Genomic DNA, 21,869 nt, shown 5'->3' on the forward strand with positions numbered 1-21,869 from the left:
AAGATATTGGAAGAACTGTCCACATTTACTTTTCGTCAGCCAACAAGATTGCTTGCTGCCTAACGAACAGCAAAAGCACTAGCCTATGTCAATCTACTATCCCCATAATACAAAAGTCGACCTATTCTGTGTGAGAAATAAATATTCCAAACATAGTCTGGGACAGTTGTGGGGTGCAATAGATCCCAAATTAATACAACCACTAGCATCAAAAACCTTTTTTACGCAATGTGGCTGATGCAACAGATCAGAACGTTCAGCTTAAAATGTTGATAAACTATTAGGCAATTTCTTCACATTATAAGCGCAGCAATGCGCACATGGTAGTAGGCAATAAGCGTAAATGTTTCATTAGCGGAAAACACCATTATCAAAAGTGACCCAAATTCAATTATGCATGTAATGCTTTTATTATAAAGGGGAATTTTTATGGTGAAAGTTATCTTTCCCAAACGTGAAACTCACACATTGCTTATGTATGCCAGTTAGGCTTTACACCCCTTGTAAAGTGGACTAATGTGCTTAATTTTAAGAAGTTATTTGGCCACTTTAGTTGTGATACAAACCTTATCAAAACATATAGGCCTATGGGCTAGCCTACATGAGGTGTGCGACTATGATTAGAAGAAATCGGGGAAAAATGCCTTGTTTTTTATGCGGGGCATCATTCAAATCAAATCAAATTTATTTATGAAGCCCTTCTTACATCAGCTGATATTTCAAAGTGCTGTACAGAAACCCAGCCTAAAACCCCAAACAGCAAGCAATGCAGGTGTAGAAGCACGGTGGCTAGGAAAAACTCCCTCCCTGATAATATATCATTCACAAGAGATAGGCTAATATTGTCACCCATCAGACTATTCTTGATTTAATCTTGCCTTTACATATACTAAATAATATGTGTGAAATGACCTAATGACCATCAGCAGCATCATAGCTTGGAGAAGCCTAATTACCGTGACTAAACGGCCACGTGGAATTTGACTGTCTTCATAACTTGTGACCGCCAGCCCTAGACATACCACATTTAACTCTCCATTTACTCAACAAAAAACAGTGCAAAATGAATGGGCGTTGCTAAGGAGACCGTGCATGTTCATCACTGATTCTTCAATGAGCAACGAGCCAGTAAAATGCCCTGTTGCCTGTAGCAATGTGCCTGAGAACCAATAATAACATTGTATCGCAGCGCTGAAAGTGAAAGCTCTGAAAGTGAAAGAATAAACCTGATGCTGCATCAAAAAAAAAGATGTCTCGTCATTGTGAAGAAGAGTACTGTATTTCAGCTTTCATTCCACCCCAGGAAATCCAAAAGCTCCTCTGGATTAGTGAATTCTCTCTGTGACAGAAGCACAAGCATAAAGCATGACATGGACTAGCCCGTTGTCCTTTCCACGTGCAAGTTGTACCACCACTCACTACTGTTCCTGGTTTTCCTCAGGCCCACCCCCCACTTTCAAAGAACAGCTGAGGAACGTGGAAGTTGAGGAGGGTAAGACTGTGACGCTACACTGTGAACTGTCTAAAGCAGCAGCCTCAGTTGAGTGGAAGAGGGGAGCAAAGCTGTTGACGAATGTAGCCAAGTACCAGATGAGGAAGAAAGATTTACTGGTGGAATTGAAGATTATCGACGCGAATCTGGAGGACAGTGGGGTCTACGCCTGTGTTTGTGGTGAACAAAAGACCACAGCCACTGTTACAATAAAGGGTGGGTCTATTTTGGTTATGTTAAGTGCAGAAGTCATGAGTTGTTTAATGTCTTACGGAGATGTTGGAGAAAGCTTGAATGTTTAATTGGGAAAATGGACTGCAGATTGAATCAATAGGACACACGTTTTCTATTCAATCCCAGTCGCTTACATAAACAAAGGGAAATGCAGGTTTCATGTAGGTTTTGACTACCCTCTCCTATGGTGTCTTTCAGCTCGCCCGGTCACATTTATAGAAGAGTTGAGGAACGTTCAGGTTGAGGAGGGCAACACTGTGACGTTGCGCTGCGAGCTCTCCAAACCAGGGATGTCGGTTGAATGGAGGAGAGGAACAGCTCTTCTGCAGAACGGAGAGAAGTACCAGATGAAGCAGAAAGATGCAACGTTGGAGCTGGTCATCAGGAAAACCTTGGCCGAGGACAGTGGTGTCTACAGCTGCGTGTTGGAAGACCAGCAAACCTTCGCCACCATCATTATCACTGGTAGGAGGAACACTTTTTGTGTGTCTTCTTGACATTCAAAATTCAGTGTACCCTTCAATCCCACACACGGTTGATGTTATGGGTTTGTATCATTCTTCAGCCATCCCAGCCACTTTCAAACAGACGTTGAAAAACCAAGAGGCTCTAGAAGAGGGAAGCGTGACGTTGCGCTGTGAGCTGTCTAAATCGGGGGTCTCTGTGGTGTGGCTGAAGGGAGAGGAGCTGCTGAGGGAAGGTGAGCGGCACCAGATGAAGCAGGAGGGCAGGACCGTGGAGATGGTCATCAGGAATGCAGTCCTTCAGGATGCTGGGGAGTACAGCTGTGTCACAGCCTGCAACGTCAAGACGACAGCTGATATCAAAGTTAGGGGTATGTTCCAAAACTGACGTTCAGGCCTGCTCAACACTAATATTTTGATGTGCTTCTGAAAATGTCAATGTCTTTAAATGTCGTGTTTGGATTAAGTGAATTTTCCATAAAGAGGGATGGGGATACACATGAGATGAATCATTGACCCTGCTTGTCAAATAACATGCCACTGATGGATAGAAATCAAAGCAGTTGAGCCAAATGATGTTTCTCACAGTCTTAAATATGTGTTCTTGTCAGCTCTCCCTGTAATGTTCACACAAGAGGTCCAGGACATGGTGATCAAAGAGGGGGACAGTGGGGAGTTCTGGTGTGAGCTCTCCAAGCCTGGTGACCCAGTGGACTGGAGGAGGGGCAGAGTCATCCTGAAGTCTGGAGACAAATATGAGATGAGGCAGGAGGGACGCATCACTAAACTGCTCATCCATAACGTGGAGGAGAGGGATGCTGGGAAATACACCTGTAAGAGTCGAGATGCCCAGTCAACTGCTGAACTGACCGTGACGGGTGAGTCAGACTGGTTATATTGATACACTTTGAGTATACACTTTGTTATATGTTGTTAATATGTGTGCAACAAAAATATACTGTATAAACCCCTGAAGACTTGTACATGCCCTTTGTATTTGTTACTGTATCTGCTTGCAGTTTCTGATATTTCATGGGTCCGTGCAGTAACTGAGTTTGACACTTTTCCGCTGTGAGGACTTTATATGAGTTTTAGGATTTAATTTTGCTTGTTGTCCCCAGCTCCTCCCGTCACGTTCAAGGTGAAGTTGAAGAACCAGGAAGTCGAGGAGGAGAACAGCGTGACGTTATTCTGCGAGCTCTCTAAACCAGGACTGACGGCAGAGTGGAGAAAAGGAGAGGAGCTGCTGAAGAACGGAGTAAAGTACCAGATAAAGAAGAGAGAGGCAACGATGGAACTGACAATAAGGAATGCAGTGCTCGAGGACACCGGATTCTACAGCTGTGTTTACGCAGAAGCCAAAACCACCGCCACTGTCAACATCACCCGTAAGAGGAGTTGCTCTTGGTTTGCTATAACTTTATTTAACTTTATGGGGGAAGGCCTCCCTCTGTTAAGCCTGGTTCCCGTTAAAGGGATATTTTATTGAAAAATGATAATTTGCATATAATTTGCATAACAATCACCGTTTTTGCTCTGTACTGAAAGTGCTCTTAAATCTTGAAAACTCAACAGCTGACATGCAACATTTATGGGGATTGTATTAACAGTGAATTTATATAAAAAATAAAATAAACAATAAACAAAATATTAAAATATAGTTTTTGAGTAAAATATCCCTTTAAGCACTTAATGACATATTTGCAAAGCACTACCAATGGTTGGTTTGGATCTCATTTCCTCAGCCATTCCTGTCACCTTCAAGATGGGTCTTAAAAACCAGGAGGCCTCAGAGGGGGGCATCGTGACCTTGCGCTGTGAACTGTCTAAAGCTGGGGTACCGGTGGAGTGGTGGAAAGGGGAGGAGGAGGTGAGCCCTGGAGGAAGGTACCAGATGAAGCTGGAGGGAAAGATAGCAGAGTTGCACATTAAAAACATCCAGCCAGAGGACGTGGGGGAGTACAGCTGTATATTCGAAGATCAGAAAACCACTGCTGAAGTCAACGTGAGAGGTACAGTATGTTACTGTTGTCTGGCTGTCATTTTGTGTTTGTTGGACATGAAATGCTCATTTACCAAGAAACAAAGAGTTGATGTATGGACCTCCCCAGCAACTGCACCAAAGTGTTATAGAATACGCAATAAGCAAGAGGTCAATGCAATTGCTCTCTCTAGGAATAAAACAATACTTATATTCAATATATTCTAGAACAATGTTTTGCCATGACAGACAAATCGTAGCCTACACAGTATCGTATATACACTGTGTCGTGCAATGGCCCCAAAGGACAAGGCATTTTCTGATGATGTCGCTCTCTGGTCCATACAGCTGCTGCCTCAGTGTTCTTTGAGAAGGAGCTGGAGAGCAATGTGGTGATGGAGGGGAAGTCCATGGTCCTCTCCTGTGAGGTCTCCAGTGCCACTGTCCCCGTCACCTGGAAGAAGGATGCCTGCCTGGTCACAGATGGGGAGAGGTTCATTGTAAAAAAGAAAGGTCCCGTTCACACCCTGGAGATCGAGAAGCTGAGTCTGGAGGATGCCGGGGAGTACAGCTGCATCACTAGGGGAAAGAAGACCACAGCCATGCTGGTTGTGAAAGGTAGGCCTAACCCAATCTTAGTGGGGGCTGAAGTAAATCTACAGTACTGCATATCCTCTTTAAACTTACAAAATTATAGGAGCACAATGAGTCTTAGTTTCACCCTGTTTTGGTACGTGATTAGTGTGGGTAGAGGATAGCTTATATCTTTCCCACAAATATAAGGGATGGTGGTAGACCATCAACCAGATAAGATTACTTAATTGCATTTTTTTGCATAGGTCATCTCATCTCTGTATGGCTTGCTACATTAACCTATTAAAAACGCTCCGGAGTCTAACGCTTTCTCTACAGAGCGTGTGAAAATATTGTCCGGACTGAAGGACATGAAAGTCACAGCCGGGCAGGACGCAGTGTTTGTGTGTGAGCTGTCCCACGCTGAGGTGAGTGAAGGCGAGTGGTGGCTGGGCTCCAGCCCACTGCAGAAGAACGAAATGAACCAGATGAGCTTTGAGGGCCACCAGCACTGCCTGGTCTTGACCATGACCACCCCGGAGGAGACCGGGACCGTGGCCTTCGTGGTTGGGGAGGAGAGAACCTCTGCCCAACTGCTAGTTGTCCCCAAACCCAAAGGTGTGCTGCCTCTTTTAATTTGTTCATGGACAGTACAATGCAAAATTATTCTCTTTAACCACTCATACAGTATGTGTATGCAATTAGGGCGCATTTACTTAGTTTAATCTGTTTCCTGTCTCTGTCAGTACACATTGAGAAGAAGCCCCAGGACATTGACATCATGGAAGGGGAGACAGCCACCTTATCCTGTACGACCTCTGACCTCATTACCCCTGTCACATGGAGAAGGAACAGCATGCCCCTCCTGAACGGAGACAAGTATGAGACGCGTAAGAAGGGCAAGCTCAACCTCCTGCTCATCCATGAGACGGAACCAGAGGACTCTGGGATATACTCCTGTGACACTGGAGACATGCAGAGCGGTGCCAATCTGACGGTCAATGGTAAAGACATAAAGCAACATTGTTTTTCTGTACCTTAGTTAGAGTACGTTATTCTTTGACTTATCCTCATGGGCCATTCTATGGGGATATTCTGCAAGTGCAATACTCACCTTAAGATGTATTTTATGATAATTTGAGTGAAACTAACTTTCTTCCATCTACCCAGAGCTACCACCGTACTTCGAGGAGGAGCTGCAGTGTGTGGAGGCTGAGGAAGGGGGCACAGCCTTTCTGTTTTGTGAGCTGTCTAAGCCCGGAGTCCCAATCCAGTGGAGGAAAGGCCGGCTGCCTCTCCGGCCCAACAGGAAGTACCAGATGAAGCAGGACGGCTGCGTGTTTCAGCTACACATCCTGGAGCTGAAGTCCGAGGACAGTGGCAGCTACTCGTGCCAGGCAGGCTGTGTGGAGACCACCGCCTCTGTGTCTGTGAAAGGTATGTCTGTGATTGGTTGTGTAATAGCACACACCTGCTGCATGTAGAGGACTCACACCTCATCAAATCAAATCAACTTGTATTCGTCTCATGCGCCGAATACAACAGTGAAATGCTTTATCACGAGCCCCTAACCAACAATGCAGTTTAAAAAATACAGATAAGAACAAGATATAAAAGTAACAAGTAATTGAATAGCAGCAGTGAAATAACAATAGCGAGACTATATACAGGGGGGTACCGATACAGAGTCAATGTGCGGGGGGCACTGGTTATTTGAGGTAGTATGTACATGTAGGTAGAGTTATTAAAGTGACTATGCATAGATGACAACAGAGAGTAGCAGTGGTGTAAAGATGGAGTGAGAAGGGTTGGGGGGCACTGCAAATAGTCTGGGTAGCCATTTGACTAGATGTTCAGGAGTCTTATGGCTTGGGGGTAGAAGCTGTTTAAAAGCCTCTTGGACCTAGACTTGGTGCTCCGGTACCACTTGCCGTGCGGTAGCAGAGAGGACAGTCTATGACTAGGGTGGCTGGAGTCTTTGACCATTTTTAGGGCCTTCTTCTGACACCACCTGGTATAGAGGTCTTGGATGGCAGGAAGCTTGGCCCCAGTGATGTACTGGGCGTTCGCACCACCCTCTGCAGTGCATTGCGGTCGGAGGCCGAGCAGTTGCTGTAACAGGCAGTGATGCAACCAGTGCTCTCGATGGTGCAGCTGTACAACAGCTCATCAGGTCATATTCAGTGCAACAAAACTCCAAGAAGTATAAACTATAAACACAAATATATATGCACTGTACACATTTTGAGAGTTGACTCTCCTCTGTGTCCAGTTAAAGTACTCATTGAGAAGAAGCCCCAGGACACCGTCATCATGGAAGGAGAGACTGCCACCTTATCCTGTACGACCTCTGACCTCACTACCCCTGTCACATGGAGACGCAACAACATCACCATACTGAACGGAGACAAGTATGAGAACCGTAAGGAGGGCAAGCTCAACCTGCTTCTCATCCACAATGTGGACCCAGATGACTCTGGGCTATACTCCTGTGATACTGGAGACATGCAGAGCAGCGCCAAACTGACTGTCACAGGTAAGGATTTCTCATCATCTACAGAGAAGCAACATAACCAGGAACTCAGGTTTATCTCAAGGGGTCACAATATTCAGAATTCTTTCTGTGTATTACTCACCCTAACATTGGTCAAATGGAACATAGATGTGTAAGAGGGGGCAACAATGGGAGGGTGGGACAAGCTTGAATTGGGTGGAGTAAATAGCGGAGAACTGGGACGGGGTTGTGGAGAGGGATGTATTTTGTTTGGGAGACAGAGAAGGAAGAACATAATAATACTAAGAATTAGACAAGACATTGAGAAACGTTAATATGAACTAAACTTATTTGCAGATGATCTCCTGATATACCCGACCAATATTGAAAACTCAATGCCCTCTTTGCTAAAAATATTTTCAGAATATACTAAAATCTCAGGATATAAAATAATTGTGGAAAAAACTAAATACTGGGGAAAAAAATAATACCTCATGACATACAGCACTCCTTTAAGTGGATAACAAAACATATGAAATACTTAGGATGCTTAATAAGTGACAACAAACAACAAATATATAAAGATAACTTTATTCCATTACTCAACAGTATGAAATATGATCTAATAAAATGGAATAATCTTCCCATAAACCTTACAGGTAGATTACATTTCTTTAGACTGGCATGACTCCCAAAGTTTTTCTATTTATTTTCGGTAATAACAATTACCCCACCGAAGACATTCTTTAAAAAAGTATACTCGTCATAAAATCCATAGAATAAAAAGGAAAGTTTTACATCTTCCTAAGTCTGAGGCTGGTTTTAACCTTCCAGACTTGGAATTGTATCATCTCACCACCCAAGGCTTTTACTTGCTACATATAGTTAAATGCTCTAAAGAGGAACAATGGGTACATATTGAAGATGTGCATGCTCATCCCCAGAATCTTTTCGCATGTCTATTTTCAAAGGATAAAGCTAAGAACATAAATAACTTTATATTTTAAGAACACTATAACAATATGGTGGAAAAATGTACGTACTCTGCAAGAACCAATATCTCTCCCTAAAAACACAACCTTATTGAACAATCCTTTGGATAGCTTTTCAGAATTCACTGATAAATTGATCCACATCTTACAATATTACAGTACAATATTTTGAATAATCTCTTTCTATTACACACCCTAACATTGGTCAAATGGAACATAGATTTGGAATTCCCTTATTGTCTTCCAACTACCTAGAGCTGGCACCATGCTTTGAAGAAGAGCTGCAGGCTGTGGAGGCTGAGGAAGGAGGCACGGCCTTCCTTTCCTGTGAGCTGTCTAAGCCCGGAGTCCCAGTCCAGTGGAGTAAGGGCCGGCTGCCTCTCAGGCCCAACAGGAAGTACCAGATGAAACAGGACGGCTGCGTGTTTCAGCTACACATCCTGGAGCTGAAGTCCGAGGACAGTGGCAGCTACTCGTGCCAGGCAGGCTGTGTGGAGACCACCGCCTCTGTGTCTGTGAAAGGTATGTGTGTGTGATTGGTTGTGTAATAGCACACACCTGCAGCATGTAGAGGACTCATACCTCATCAAATCAAATCAACTTGTCTTGGTCTCATGCGCCGAATACAACAGTGAAATGCTTTATTACGAGGCCCTAACCAACAATGCAGTTAAAAAAAATACAGTTAAGAACAAGAGATAAAAGTAACAAGTAGAATTACAGGTAGATTTACAGGTAGATTGAATAGCAGCAGTGAAATAACAATAGCGAGACTATATACAGGGTGGTACAGATACAGAGTCAATCTGCGGGGGCACTGGTTATTTGAGGTAGTATGTACATGTAGGTAGAGTTATTAAAGTGACTATGCATAGATGACAACAGAAAATGGAAGAAGTAAAAGATGACGGTCAATCACCCTCGGTCTGGGGCTCCATGCAAGATCTCAACTCAGGGGGCATCAATGATCATGAGGAAGGTGAGGGATCAGCCCAGCACTACACGGCAGGACCTGGTCAATCACCTGAAGAGAGCTGGGACCACAGTCTCAAAGAAAACCATTAGTAACACACTACGCCGTCATGGATTAAAATCCTGCAGCGCACGCAAGGTCGCTCTGCTCAAGCCAGCACATGTCCAGGCCCGTCTAAAGTTTGCCAATGACCATCTGAATGATCCAGATGATGATTCAGATGGTCAGAATACACTAAAATCTCAGGATATGACAAGTAATTGAATAGCAGCAGTGAAATAACAATAGCGAGACTATATAGAGGGGGGTACCAATACAGAGTCAATGTGCGGGGGGCACTGGATATTTGAGGTAGTATGTACATGTAGGTAGAGTTATTAAAGTGACTATGCATAGATGACAACAGAGTAGCAGTGGTGTAAAGATGGAGTGAGAAGGGTTGGGGGGGCACTGCAAATAGTCTGGGTAGCCATTTGACTAGATGTTCAGGAGTCTTATGGCTTGGGGGTAGAAGCTGTTTAAAAGCCTCTTGGACCTAGACTTGGCGCTCCGGTACCACTTGCCGTGCGTTAGCAGAGGGAACAGTTTATGACTAGGGTGGCTGGAGTCTTTGACAATTTTTAGGGCCTTCTTCTGACACTGCCTGGTATGGATGGCAGGAAGCTTGGCCCCAGTGACGTACTGGGCCGTTCGCACCACCCTCTGCAGTGCATTGCGGTCGGAGGCCGAGCAGTTGCTGTAACAGGCAGTGATGCAACCAGTGCTCTCGATGGTGCAGCTGTACAACAGCTCATCAGGTCATATTCAGTGCAACAAAACTCCAAGAAGTATAAACTATAAACACAAATATATATGCACTGTACACATTTTGAGAGTTGACTCTCCTCTGTGTCCAGTTAAAGTACTCATTGAGAAGAAGCCCCAGGACACCGTCATCATGGAAGGAGAGACTGCCACCTTATCCTGTACGACCTCTGACCTCACTACCCCTGTCACATGGAGACGCAACAACATCACCATACTGAACGGAGACAAGTATGAGAACCGTAAGGAGGGCAAGCTCAACCTGCTTCTCATCCACAATGTGGACCCAGATGACTCTGGGCTATACTCCTGTGATACTGGAGACATGCAGAGCAGCGCCAAACTGACTGTCACAGGTAAGGATTTCTCATCATCTACAGAGAAGCAACATAACCAGGAACTCAGGTTTATCTCAAGGGGTCACAATATTCAGAATTCTTTCTGTGTATTACTCACCCTAACATTGGTCAAATGGAACATAGATGTGTAAGAGGGGGCAACAATGGGAGGGTGGGACAAGCTTGAATTGGGTGGAGTAAATAGCGGAGAACTGGGACGGGGTTGTGGAGAGGGATGTATTTTGTTTGGGAGACAGAGAAGGAAGAACATAATAATACTAAGAATTAGACAAGACATTGAGAAACGTTAATATGAACTAAACTTATTTGCAGATGATCTCCTGATATACCCGACCAATATTGAAAACTCAATGCCCTCTTTGCTAAAAATATTTTCAGAATATACTAAAATCTCAGGATATAAAATAATTGTGGAAAAAACTAAATACTGGGGAAAAAAATAATACCTCATGACATACAGCACTCCTTTAAGTGGATAACAAAACATATGAAATACTTAGGATGCTTAATAAGTGACAACAAACAACAAATATATAAAGATAACTTTATTCCATTACTCAACAGTATGAAATATGATCTAATAAAATGGAATAATCTTCCCATAAACCTTACAGGTAGATTACATTTCTTTAGACTGGCATGACTCCCAAAGTTTTTCTATTTATTTTCGGTAATAACAATTACCCCACCGAAGACATTCTTTAAAAAAGTATACTCGTCATAAAATCCATAGAATAAAAAGGAAAGTTTTACATCTTCCTAAGTCTGAGGCTGGTTTTAACCTTCCAGACTTGGAATTGTATCATCTCACCACCCAAGGCTTTTACTTGCTACATATAGTTAAATGCTCTAAAGAGGAACAATGGGTACATATTGAAGATGTGCATGCTCATCCCCAGAATCTTTTCGCATGTCTATTTTCAAAGGATAAAGCTAAGAACATAAATAACTTTATATTTTAAGAACACTATAACAATATGGTGGAAAAATGTACGTACTCTGCAAGAACCAATATCTCTCCCTAAAAACACAACCTTATTGAACAATCCTTTGGATAGCTTTTCAGAATTCACTGATAAATTGATCCACATCTTACAATATTACAGTACAATATTTTGAATAATCTCTTTCTATTACACACCCTAACATTGGTCAAATGGAACATAGATTTGGAATTCCCTTATTGTCTTCCAACTACCTAGAGCTGGCACCATGCTTTGAAGAAGAGCTGCAGGCTGTGGAGGCTGAGGAAGGAGGCACGGCCTTCCTTTCCTGTGAGCTGTCTAAGCCCGGAGTCCCAGTCCAGTGGAGTAAGGGCCGGCTGCCTCTCAGGCCCAACAGGAAGTACCAGATGAAACAGGACGGCTGCGTGTTTCAGCTACACATCCTGGAGCTGAAGTCCGAGGACAGTGGCAGCTACTCGTGCCAGGCAGGCTGTGTGGAGACCACCGCCTCTGTGTCTGTGAAAGGTATGTGTGTGTGATTGGTTGTGTAATAGCACACACCTGCAGCATGTAGAGGACTCATACCTCATCAAATCAAATCAACTTGTCTTGGTCTCATGCGCCGAATACAACAGTGAAATGCTTTATTACGAGGCCCTAACCAACAATGCAGTTAAAAAAAATACAGTTAAGAACAAGAGATAAAAGTAACAAGTAGAATTACAGGTAGATTTACAGGTAGATTGAATAGCAGCAGTGAAATAACAATAGCGAGACTATATACAGGGTGGTACAGATACAGAGTCAATCTGCGGGGGCACTGGTTATTTGAGGTAGTATGTACATGTAGGTAGAGTTATTAAAGTGACTATGCATAGATGACAACAGAAAATGGAAGAAGTAAAAGATGACGGTCAATCACCCTCGGTCTGGGGCTCCATGCAAGATCTCAACTCAGGGGGCATCAATGATCATGAGGAAGGTGAGGGATCAGCCCAGCACTACACGGCAGGACCTGGTCAATCACCTGAAGAGAGCTGGGACCACAGTCTCAAAGAAAACCATTAGTAACACACTACGCCGTCATGGATTAAAATCCTGCAGCGCACGCAAGGTCGCTCTGCTCAAGCCAGCACATGTCCAGGCCCGTCTAAAGTTTGCCAATGACCATCTGAATGATCCAGATGATGATTCAGATGGTCAGAATACACTAAAATCTCAGGATATGACAAGTAATTGAATAGCAGCAGTGAAATAACAATAGCGAGACTATATAGAGGGGGGTACCAATACAGAGTCAATGTGCGGGGGGCACTGGATATTTGAGGTAGTATGTACATGTAGGTAGAGTTATTAAAGTGACTATGCATAGATGACAACAGAGTAGCAGTGGTGTAAAGATGGAGTGAGAAGGGTTGGGGGGGCACTGCAAATAGTCTGGGTAGCCATTTGACTAGATGTTCAGGAGTCTTATGGCTTGGGGGTAGAAGCTGTTTAAAAGCCTCTTGGACCTAGACTTGGCGCTCCGGTACCACTTGCCGTGCGTTAGCAGAGGGAACAGTTTATGACTAGGGTGGCTGGAGTCTTTGACAATTTTTAGGGCCTTCTTCTGACACTGCCTGGTATGGATGGCAGGAAGCTTGGCCCCAGTGACGTACTGGGCCGTTCGCACCACCCTCTGCAGTGCATTGCGGTCGGAGGCCGAGCAGTTGCTGTAACAGGCAGTGATGCAACCAGTGCTCTCGATGGTGCAGCTGTACAACAGCTCATCAGGTCATATTCAGTGCAACAAAACTCCAAGAAGTATAAACTATAAACACAAATATATATGCACTGTACACATTTTGAGAGTTGACTCTCCTCTGTGTCCAGTTAAAGTACTCATTGAGAAGAAGCCCCAGGACACCGTCATCATGGAAGGAGAGACTGCCACCTTATCCTGTACGACCTCTGACCTCACTACCCCTGTCACATGGAGACGCAACAACATCACCATACTGAACGGAGACAAGTATGAGAACCGTAAGGAGGGCAAGCTCAACCTGCTTCTCATCCACAATGTGGACCCAGATGACTCTGGGCTATACTCCTGTGATACTGGAGACATGCAGAGCAGCGCCAAACTGACTGTCACAGGTAAGGATTTCTCATCATCTACAGAGAAGCAACATAACCAGGAACTCAGGTTTATCTCAAGGGGTCACAATATTCAGAATTCTTTCTGTGTATTACTCACCCTAACATTGGTCAAATGGAACATAGATGTGTAAGAGGGGGCAACAATGGGAGGGTGGGACAAGCTTGAATTGGGTGGAGTAAATAGCGGAGAACTGGGACGGGGTTGTGGAGAGGGATGTATTTTGTTTGGGAGACAGAGAAGGAAGAACATAATAATACTAAGAATTAGACAAGACATTGAGAAACGTTAATATGAACTAAACTTATTTGCAGATGATCTCCTGATATACCCGACCAATATTGAAAACTCAATGCCCTCTTTGCTAAAAATATTTTCAGAATATACTAAAATCTCAGGATATAAAATAATTGTGGAAAAAACTAAATACTGGGGAAAAAAATAATACCTCATGACATACAGCACTCCTTTAAGTGGATAACAAAACATATGAAATACTTAGGATGCTTAATAAGTGACAACAAACAACAAATATATAAAGATAACTTTATTCCATTACTCAACAGTATGAAATATGATCTAATAAAATGGAATAATCTTCCCATAAACCTTACAGGTAGATTACATTTCTTTAGACTGGCATGACTCCCAAAGTTTTTCTATTTATTTTCGGTAATAACAATTACCCCACCGAAGACATTCTTTAAAAAAGTATACTCGTCATAAAATCCATAGAATAAAAAGGAAAGTTTTACATCTTCCTAAGTCTGAGGCTGGTTTTAACCTTCCAGACTTGGAATTGTATCATCTCACCACCCAAGGCTTTTACTTGCTACATATAGTTAAATGCTCTAAAGAGGAACAATGGGTACATATTGAAGATGTGCATGCTCATCCCCAGAATCTTTTCGCATGTCTATTTTCAAAGGATAAAGCTAAGAACATAAATAACTTTATATTTTAAGAACACTATAACAATATGGTGGAAAAATGTACGTACTCTGCAAGAACCAATATCTCTCCCTAAAAACACAACCTTATTGAACAATCCTTTGGATAGCTTTTCAGAATTCACTGATAAATTGATCCACATCTTACAATATTACAGTACAATATTTTGAATAATCTCTTTCTATTACACACCCTAACATTGGTCAAATGGAACATAGATTTGGAATTCCCTTATTGTCTTCCAACTACCTAGAGCTGGCACCATGCTTTGAAGAAGAGCTGCAGGCTGTGGAGGCTGAGGAAGGAGGCACGGCCTTCCTTTCCTGTGAGCTGTCTAAGCCCGGAGTCCCAGTCCAGTGGAGTAAGGGCCGGCTGCCTCTCAGGCCCAACAGGAAGTACCAGATGAAACAGGACGGCTGCGTGTTTCAGCTACACATCCTGGAGCTGAAGTCCGAGGACAGTGGCAGCTACTCGTGCCAGGCAGGCTGTGTGGAGACCACCGCCTCTGTGTCTGTGAAAGGTATGTGTGTGTGATTGGTTGTGTAATAGCACACACCTGCAGCATGTAGAGGACTCATACCTCATCAAATCAAATCAACTTGTCTTGGTCTCATGCGCCGAATACAACAGTGAAATGCTTTATTACGAGGCCCTAACCAACAATGCAGTTAAAAAAAATACAGTTAAGAACAAGAGATAAAAGTAACAAGTAGAATTACAGGTAGATTTACAGGTAGATTGAATAGCAGCAGTGAAATAACAATAGCGAGACTATATACAGGGTGGTACAGATACAGAGTCAATCTGCGGGGGCACTGGTTATTTGAGGTAGTATGTACATGTAGGTAGAGTTATTAAAGTGACTATGCATAGATGACAACAGAAAATGGAAGAAGTAAAAGATGACGGTCAATCACCCTCGGTCTGGGGCTCCATGCAAGATCTCAACTCAGGGGGCATCAATGATCATGAGGAAGGTGAGGGATCAGCCCAGCACTACACGGCAGGACCTGGTCAATCACCTGAAGAGAGCTGGGACCACAGTCTCAAAGAAAACCATTAGTAACACACTACGCCGTCATGGATTAAAATCCTGCAGCGCACGCAAGGTCGCTCTGCTCAAGCCAGCACATGTCCAGGCCCGTCTAAAGTTTGCCAATGACCATCTGAATGATCCAGATGATGATTCAGATGGTCAGAATACACTAAAATCTCAGGATATGACAAGTAATTGAATAGCAGCAGTGAAATAACAATAGCGAGACTATATAGAGGGGGGTACCAATACAGAGTCAATGTGCGGGGGGCACTGGATATTTGAGGTAGTATGTACATGTAGGTAGAGTTATTAAAGTGACTATGCATAGATGACAACAGAGTAGCAGTGGTGTAAAGATGGAGTGAGAAGGGTTGGGGGGGCACTGCAAATAGTCTGGGTAGCCATTTGACTAGATGTTCAGGAGTCTTATGGCTTGGGGGTAGAAGCTGTTTAAAAGCCTCTTGGACCTAGACTTGGCGCTCCGGTACCACTTGCCGTGCGTTAGCAGAGGGAACAGTTTATGACTAGGGTGGCTGGAGTCTTTGACAATTTTTAGGGCCGTCTTCTGACACTGCCTGGTATGGATGGCAGGAAGCTTGGCCCCAGTGACGTACTGGGCCGTTCGCACCACCCTCTGCAGTGCATTGCGGTCGGAGGCCGAGCAGTTGCTGTAACAGGCAGTGATGCAACCAGTGCTCTCGATGGTGCAGCTGTACAACAGCTCATCAGGTCATATTCAGTGCAACAAAACTCCAAGAAGTATAAACTATAAACACAAATATATATGCACTGTACACATTTTGAGAGTTGACTTTCCTCTGTGTCCAGTTAAAGTACTCATTGAGAAGAAGCCCCAGGACACCGTCATCATGGAAGGAGAGACGGCCACCTTATCCTGTACGACCTCTGACCTCACTACCCCTGTCACATGGAGACGCAACAACATCACCATACTGAACGGAGACAAGTATGAGAACCGTAAGGAGGGCAAGCTCAACCTGCTTCTCATCCACAATGTGGACCCAGATGACTCTGGGCTATACTCCTGTGATACTGGAGACATGCAGAGCAGCGCCAATCTGACTGTCACAGGTAAGGATTTCCTATCAGAGAACTAACATATCCAGGGACTTATCTTGTGGTTATTTCCTTTATTATCAAATGAGGAGATACAAACTTATCACACAAGTCAGAGTTATACTTAAACTAAATCTTTATTCACTTATTAATAAGGAACGCATTCACTCACAAGTGAATGATGTGAGTGCTCTACAATAACGATGGCTGGTCGACGAACCACCCTTAGATGAGTCATCGAGAGCCCCGAGACAAAGCATACAAAGATCTTTTATAGCAAAGATACACCCCCTTAGTCTACATGACAAACAACAGATGTGTGGAATGGGTCACAAGGTTAGGATTTGTATGAAAGAAATTAATCATTCACAGCAGAAGGTATCTGCTGTAAAGACTGTTCTCATTGTGTGGAAATCAGGGTCTGGCCCCCAAAACAAGCTTCCCCTCATAATTATCCATAACCGAGCGATCTCCACCCTGGTACCTCCCGGCACACAAACATCAACTCATGCTTTATCACCAAACGCATGGTACCGCTCAGGACCGCTCAGTTCACACAGACACAATATACTTCTAAGAACCCACTATTCTGTTGCAACCATTTGATGCAATAACAGTATTATAACATAATATTGTAATTTCGCTCCCCCATTTTGAGAATTCTCTCAACTTTAAAGAAAATGACACGATTTAGAAACATTAGTTCACATGTAGAAAACAAATAAGGCATCAAACAACTTTTGACTCAAACATACAGGAAAAAAACTTCCTTGCACTTGTATACAACCATTGTAAATGACCATACGTTGGTTCATTGAGCCTTTAACCTTAACATAAAATGATCCTTCATTGGGAATGATGTAAACATTGAAACATCGTTAACAAATTATCTGCAGTTTAAATCGAAGTACATTTTTCATCAGTACGAAACAAATCATCATGTTGATGCTAAGCATACTCCCTAGGTCAGCATGGTGGAAATAACTATTTCCATCCCATAAACTAAAATGAGCATATCTTATTGGACAAATCAAAGAATTGAATCCCGGTTTATTGTGCTGGTGCGTAATGAACATAACCCAGGACAAGCATCATGATTCCACTATTTATAAGGCTACTCCTATAGATCACATAGATTAGGATAATTTTCATTCTCAGGATCAGAGTTCACCCTCTCCATTCACCAGGACATGCTGAGAATAGTGGCAACATCTTTAATACACAACAACAATCAAAACAATCAATCAATCTGTAATACATGAATTGCTTCACTCATATGGTTATTAACGTACTAAACTCAAATCAATCAGTCAGTTTTAAAAATCATTCCGTTTCCAAATCGTAATCAAAACCCAACTAATTATCCAACCCAAATTTAGAATGACAATGTTTGGGTTGGGGCGGCAGGGTAGCCTAGTGATTAGAGCGTTGGACTAGGAACCAGAAGGTTGCAAGTTCAAACCCCCGAGCTGACAAGGTACAAATCTGTCGTTCTGCCCCTGAACAGGCAGTTAACCCACAACCCCCGTTCCTAGGCCGTCATTGAAAATAAGAATTTGTTCTTAACTGACTTGCCTAGTTAAATAAAGGTAAAATAAAAAATAAAAATGTTTAGGGATTCACATTGGTCCTAACACTCAGTTAAAACCCTCAATATAACACACATCAACATTGGCAAAGTGTACATGTATATTAACGTACAGTATAATTATCCTACAATTCTAGTGTTACGTTTATTATCGCAATTATAATTACAGATCATTATCTTAATGCATTCTTAATCTAAATTACTGTACACTTTGCAGTGTGCAGACCCAAAATATGTATATATTTTTTAGACAAGCCTAAATCAATTATGGGCACAGGTGACTTCAGGCACGGTTTCTTCTGCCGTTTTTTCAAGGGTTCTTCAGATAGCTTCATAGTTCAAAGTTGAAGGCCCATGATAATGTCCCAATTTCAATGTCTCACCTGAGCTGCCATCACCTTTACCACCCATTCATTATATCTCGACCACTTGCCAACCAGCGTACCAGCGACATGAGAGACGTTTGGAACAGATCTCTCTCCATGCGGACTCCTATCACACTACTAAGGGAAAGGCATGAGAGAAAAAACAGTTGATAGCGCCGATTGGATGCTGTACACCAGTTGCAGTCTCTCGGTAGAAATGGTGAGGACAGGGCCGTATTGAACGCCTTTGTCGCTCTTCTTCAGCCGGTTAGAGGGAGTTTTGAGGTTCACACTGTTCTCGGCCGAATTATCGCTGCCATGCATCAAGACACCATCTGACGGCACCTTTCATGATAACCGAGAGAGAGAGGACAGATCAGAACAACAGCTTAGTTCAGTTAATTTCTGATTCAGGAAATCATGACAAATTATGACTTTTCCCAATTATTCTTAATACAAATCTCTAAACACATGTCAAAGAGAATAAGAACACATTCTGTTGAACTATTTTTTTCAAATTGGCTGACACTCCCCATCACATTGTCAACTTCATCGCAGAGTCACAGGATTTTTGATTTATTTCACCTTTCTTTAGTTGAGAACAAGTTCTTTTTTTCAACTGCGACCTAGCCAAGATAAAGCATTGCAATTCGACACATACAAGAACACAGAGTTACACATGGAATAAACAAAACAGTCAATAATACAGCAGAACAAAAGAAAACAAAAAGTATATGTACATTGAGTGTAAATGAGGTAAGGTAAGGGAGTTAAGGCAATAAATAGGCCATGGTGGCGAAGTAATTACAATATAGCAATTTAAACACTGGAATGGCAGATGTGCAGAAGATGGATGTGCAAGTAGAGATACTGGGGTGCAAAGGAGCAAGATAAATAAATAAATACTGTATGGGGATGAGGTAGGTATATAGATGGGCTGTTTACAGATGGGCTATGTACAGGTGCAGGGATCTGTGAGCTGCTCTGACAGCTGGTGCTTAAAGCTAGTGAGGGAGATATGAGTCTCCAGCTTCAGAGATTTTTGCAGTTCGTTCCAGTCATTGTCAGCAGAGAACTGGAAGGAAAGACGACCAAAGGAGGAATTGGCTTTGGGGGTGACCAGTGAGATATACCTGCTGGAGCGCGTGCTACGAGTGGGTGCTGCTATGGTGACCAGTGAGCTGAGATAAGGCGGGGCTTTACCTAGCAGAGACTTGTAGATAACCTGTAGCCAGTGGGTTTGGCGACGAGTATGAAGCGAGGGCCAACCAACGAGAGCGTACAGGTCGCAATGGTGGGTAGTGTATGGGGCTTTGGTGACAAAACGGATGGCACTGTGATAGACTGCATCCAGTTTGTAGTTGTCCACGTATTCTAAGTCAGAGCGATCCAGAGTAGTGATGCTGGATGGGTTAGCAGGTGCGGGCAGGGATCTGTTGAATAGCATGCATTATTTTTGACTATGATTTGACACACTGAACTCTATCAGAGAAGTAGTTGGTAAACCAGGCGAGGCAATCATTTGAGAAACCAAGGCTGTCGAGTCTGCCAGTAAGAATGTGGTGATTGACAGAGTCGAAAGCCTTGGCCAGGTCGGTGAATATGGTTGCACAGTAATGTCTCTTATCGATGGCGGTTATGATGTCATGTAGGACCTTCAGCGTGGCTGAGGTGCACCCATGACCAGCTCTGAAACCAGATTGCATAGTGGAGAAGGTACCGTGGGATTCGAAATGGTCGGTAATCTGTTTGTTAACTTGGCTTTCGAAGACCTTAGAAAGACAGGGTAGGAAAGATATAGGTCTGTAGCAGTTTGAGTCTAGAGTGTCATCCCCTTTGAAGTGGGGGATGACCGCGGCAGCTTTCCAATCTTTGGGAATCTCAGACGATACGAAAGAGACGTTGAACAGGCTAGGGGTTGCAACAATTTCGGCAGGTCGTTATAGAAAGAGGGGGTCCAGATTGTCTAGCCCGGCTGATTTGTAGGGGTCCAGATTTTGCAGCTCTTTCAGAACATCAGCTATGTGGATTTGAGTAAAGGAGAAATGGTGGGGGCTTTGGCGGGTTGCTGTGGAGGTTGCCGGGCAGTTGACCGGGTTAGGGGTAGCCAGGTGGAAAGCATGTCCAGTCAAAGAGAAATGCTTATTGAAATTCTCAATTATAGTGGATTTATTGATGGTGACAGTGTTTCCTAGCCTCAGAGCAGTGGGCAGCTGGGAGGAGGAGCCCTTATTCTCCATGGACTTTACAGTGTCCCAGAACTTTGAGTTAGTACTACAGGATGCACATTTCTGTTTGAAAAAGCTAGCCTTAGCTTTCCTAACTGCCTGTGTATATTTGTTTCTAACTTCCCTGAGAAGTTGCATATCACAGGGGCTATTCGATTCTAATGCAGAACGCCACAGGATGATTTTGTGCTGGTCAAGGGCAGACAGGTCTGGAGTGAACCAAGGACTATTTCTATTCCTAGTTCTAATTTTTTTGAATGGGGCATGCTTATTTAAGATGGTGAGGAAGGCACTTTTAAAGAATAGCCAGGGATCATCTACTGACGGGATGAGGTCAATGTCATTCCAGGATACCCCGGCCAGGTCAATTAGAATGGCCTCCTCGCAGAAGTGTTTTAGGGAGCGTTTGACAGTGATGAGGGGTGATCGTTAGGTCGCAGACCCATTACGGATGCAGGCAATGAGGCAGTGATCGCTGAGATCTTGATTGAAAACAGCAGAGGTGTATTTGGAGGGCGAGTTAGTTAGGATGACATCTATGAGGGTGCCCGTGTTTACGGATTTTGAGTTGTACCTGGTAGGTTCATTGATAATTTGTGTGAGATTGAGGGCATCAAGCTTGGATTGTAGGATGGGTGTTAAGCATGTCCCAGTTTAGGTAACCAAGTAGCATGAGCTCAGAAGATAGATGGGGAGCAATCAATTCACATATGGTATCGAGGGCACAGCTGGGGGCAGAGGGAGGTCTATAGCAAGCAGCAACAGTGAGAGACTTGTTTCTGGAAAGGTGAATTTTTTGAAGTAGAAGCTCGAATTGTTTGGGTACAGACTTGGATTGTAATACAGAAGTCTGCAGGCTATCTTTGCAGTAGATTGCAACACCGCCCCCTTTGGCAGTTCTATCTTGGCGGAAAATGTTATAGTTAGCAATGGAGATTAAGGTTTTGGTGGTTTTCCTAAACCAGGATTCAGACACGGCTAAGAGATCAGGGTTATCAGAGTGTGCAAAAGCAGTGAGTAAAACAAACTTAAGGAGTAGGCTTCTAATGTTAAACATGCATGTAACCAAGGCTTTTACGGTTACAGAAGTCAACAAATGAGAGCACCTGGGGAGTGGGAGTGGAGCTAGGCTCTGCAGGGCCTGAAGTAACCTCTACATCACCAGAGGAACCAA

General features: G+C 43.4%; 1 protein-coding gene across 1 annotated transcript in view; it reads left to right on the forward strand.

The window, feature by feature from the left end:
• The window catches only part of obscna (obscurin, cytoskeletal calmodulin and titin-interacting RhoGEF a), an 85,604-nt gene that overhangs the window by 19,594 nt on the left and 44,141 nt on the right, over nt 1-21,869 (forward strand). The window contains exons 22-38 of the mRNA XM_036979050.1: nt 1,442-1,708; nt 1,925-2,191; nt 2,292-2,561; nt 2,802-3,068; nt 3,312-3,578; nt 3,936-4,379; nt 4,520-4,789; nt 5,084-5,362; nt 5,491-5,748; nt 5,915-6,181; nt 7,017-7,280; nt 8,486-8,752; nt 10,100-10,363; nt 11,569-11,835; nt 13,183-13,446; nt 14,652-14,918; nt 16,266-16,529. Coding sequence (XP_036834945.1) covers nt 1,442-1,708; nt 1,925-2,191; nt 2,292-2,561; nt 2,802-3,068; nt 3,312-3,578; nt 3,936-4,379; nt 4,520-4,789; nt 5,084-5,362; nt 5,491-5,748; nt 5,915-6,181; nt 7,017-7,280; nt 8,486-8,752; nt 10,100-10,363; nt 11,569-11,835; nt 13,183-13,446; nt 14,652-14,918; nt 16,266-16,529 — 4,713 coding nt within the window. The remainder of the gene's footprint in view (nt 1-1,441; nt 1,709-1,924; nt 2,192-2,291; nt 2,562-2,801; nt 3,069-3,311; nt 3,579-3,935; nt 4,380-4,519; nt 4,790-5,083; nt 5,363-5,490; nt 5,749-5,914; nt 6,182-7,016; nt 7,281-8,485; nt 8,753-10,099; nt 10,364-11,568; nt 11,836-13,182; nt 13,447-14,651; nt 14,919-16,265; nt 16,530-21,869) is intronic.

Source organism: Oncorhynchus mykiss, chromosome 5 (genome assembly GCF_013265735.2).
Source record: "Oncorhynchus mykiss isolate Arlee chromosome 5, USDA_OmykA_1.1, whole genome shotgun sequence".
Taxonomy (NCBI): Eukaryota; Metazoa; Chordata; class Actinopteri; order Salmoniformes; family Salmonidae; genus Oncorhynchus; species Oncorhynchus mykiss.